The sequence below is a fragment of the Eurypyga helias genome, unplaced genomic scaffold (genome assembly GCF_000690775.1).
Source record: "Eurypyga helias isolate BGI_N326 unplaced genomic scaffold, ASM69077v1 scaffold17369, whole genome shotgun sequence".
NCBI classification, from domain to species: Eukaryota; Metazoa; Chordata; class Aves; order Eurypygiformes; family Eurypygidae; genus Eurypyga; species Eurypyga helias.
The window spans coordinates 5544-7118 of record NW_010270490.1 but is presented as its reverse complement, the minus strand read 5'-3'; the positions used below and the strand labels follow the sequence as shown (position 1 = coordinate 7118).

General features: G+C 50.2%; 1 protein-coding gene across 1 annotated transcript in view; it reads right to left on the bottom strand.

The window, feature by feature from the left end:
- The window catches only part of LOC104514721 (sodium- and chloride-dependent GABA transporter 1-like), a 22977-nt gene that overhangs the window by 17341 nt on the left and 4061 nt on the right, over window positions 1–1575 (bottom strand). The window contains exon 2 of the mRNA XM_010158472.1: window positions 387–518. Coding sequence (XP_010156774.1) covers window positions 387–518 — 132 coding nt within the window. The remainder of the gene's footprint in view (window positions 1–386; window positions 519–1575) is intronic.

Here is a 1575-nt window from a genome sequence, read left to right as displayed (position 1 = left end):
GTGTCCCTGCTCATGGCAGGGGGGTTGGAACTGGATGATCTTTAAGGTCCCTTTCAACCCAAACCATTCTGTGATTCTATGAATTAAAGTAACTCTACACTGAGAGACTTGTGGGATGTCTTCTGCAAGCAAAGCCTCTCCATCACAGTCTCTGCTGCTCATGAAGTGCCTTGTCACCACGCAGGACTGCTTGAACAGAGCACAGTGCTGTCAGTGACACTGGACACCAGGGTCAAGGACAGCTTGATAAAGGCAGCAGGAAAAAACTCCCCTCACCTGCCACCCCATCCCAGTCCCCAGGGATTTACCACTCTGCTTCCCAAACCACTAAAGGGTTCTTGTCTGTACCCATGTGCGATCGCCTTCACAAACTGACAGTACGGTACCTTTAAACATGGGCGCTAATTTCCATACTCCCAGTCCGCCCACAGAGGTATATTGGCCCAGAGCTGTTTCCAGCAGGAAGAGAGGAATCCCAGCAAACACCAGCGTCAGGAAATAGGGGATGAGGAAGGCCCCTGAAAGAAGGAGCAATGTTATCAGACCAATCCTCCTTTTACCAAGAAGAAAATGCCTCCAGCTGCAGTTTCTCACTTCACAGCACCCAGCAGATGAGGAGCAGACTTGCTCGGAGGTGACAGTTGGCAGCTGGAGTTGGTCTGATTAGTAGGAGTCCCACTGAGATCACCACTGACTTCCCCTTATCTGTTCCTATCACTATGGATATATTTGTATCATATATACGTAAATACTGGCATCACTAGCTATGGGACCAGTCTCAGATGTTGGATATTTAGTCAGTGCTAAGGCCAGTCTGACAAAGAACCCAGAAGCACAGGCACTGACACTGGTAACTTGTTCTTGGTGATGTTTTCTGTCTTACCTGCAGCAGCTCCCAATTCTTCACCTGGAGGGAAAAGGGCACAGGAATATCTAGCACTGGCCATTAGTTTATTTATAACTATTTCAGTCTCCTAAGGAAACTGTAGATCAAACTGCATTTGCTCTTGTAACAGCCCTGTACACCTCCCCACCCTTCTCTTAGGTTTTAACCTTTAAATTACTGGTGAAAACTTTATTCCTCTCTGTGGACCCTATGGAAATCATCACTAGAGACAAGGTAGTGCAGCCACCGCTTGCACCCTGTCATTACAAGAGCAAACACAACAGGAGAGCCATCCTATGTGACTGAAGGCTGTACATGTTCAGCTCATCTGACTTCCAGGACCTGGGACAAAGCCCATTTTTCAGCTTCCTCATGCACCTGTTGGAGCTGCCATCGTTCCCAAGGAGGACAACCTCTTGCAGAAGGTGATGGGTGGGCAGAGAGAGCGGACACAACTTGCTCAGAAGCAGCTGGCCGTGTCCAGGATGGCACTGGTGTCTGCACTAGCCGGAGGGCTGAGCTGTCAGGCCGAGTCTTCTCCACATATTAGTGGGAAAGCAAATACAGAGTCAAGAAGCAAAGCCACTCTGGAGAGCTGCAGCTCGGCCTGCACCTGGCAGAGCCAAGCTCCAGCAGCTGCTCTCCGCGGGCAGGGAAGCAGCGAGGCGCAGCCAGGGATGCTGGCTCAG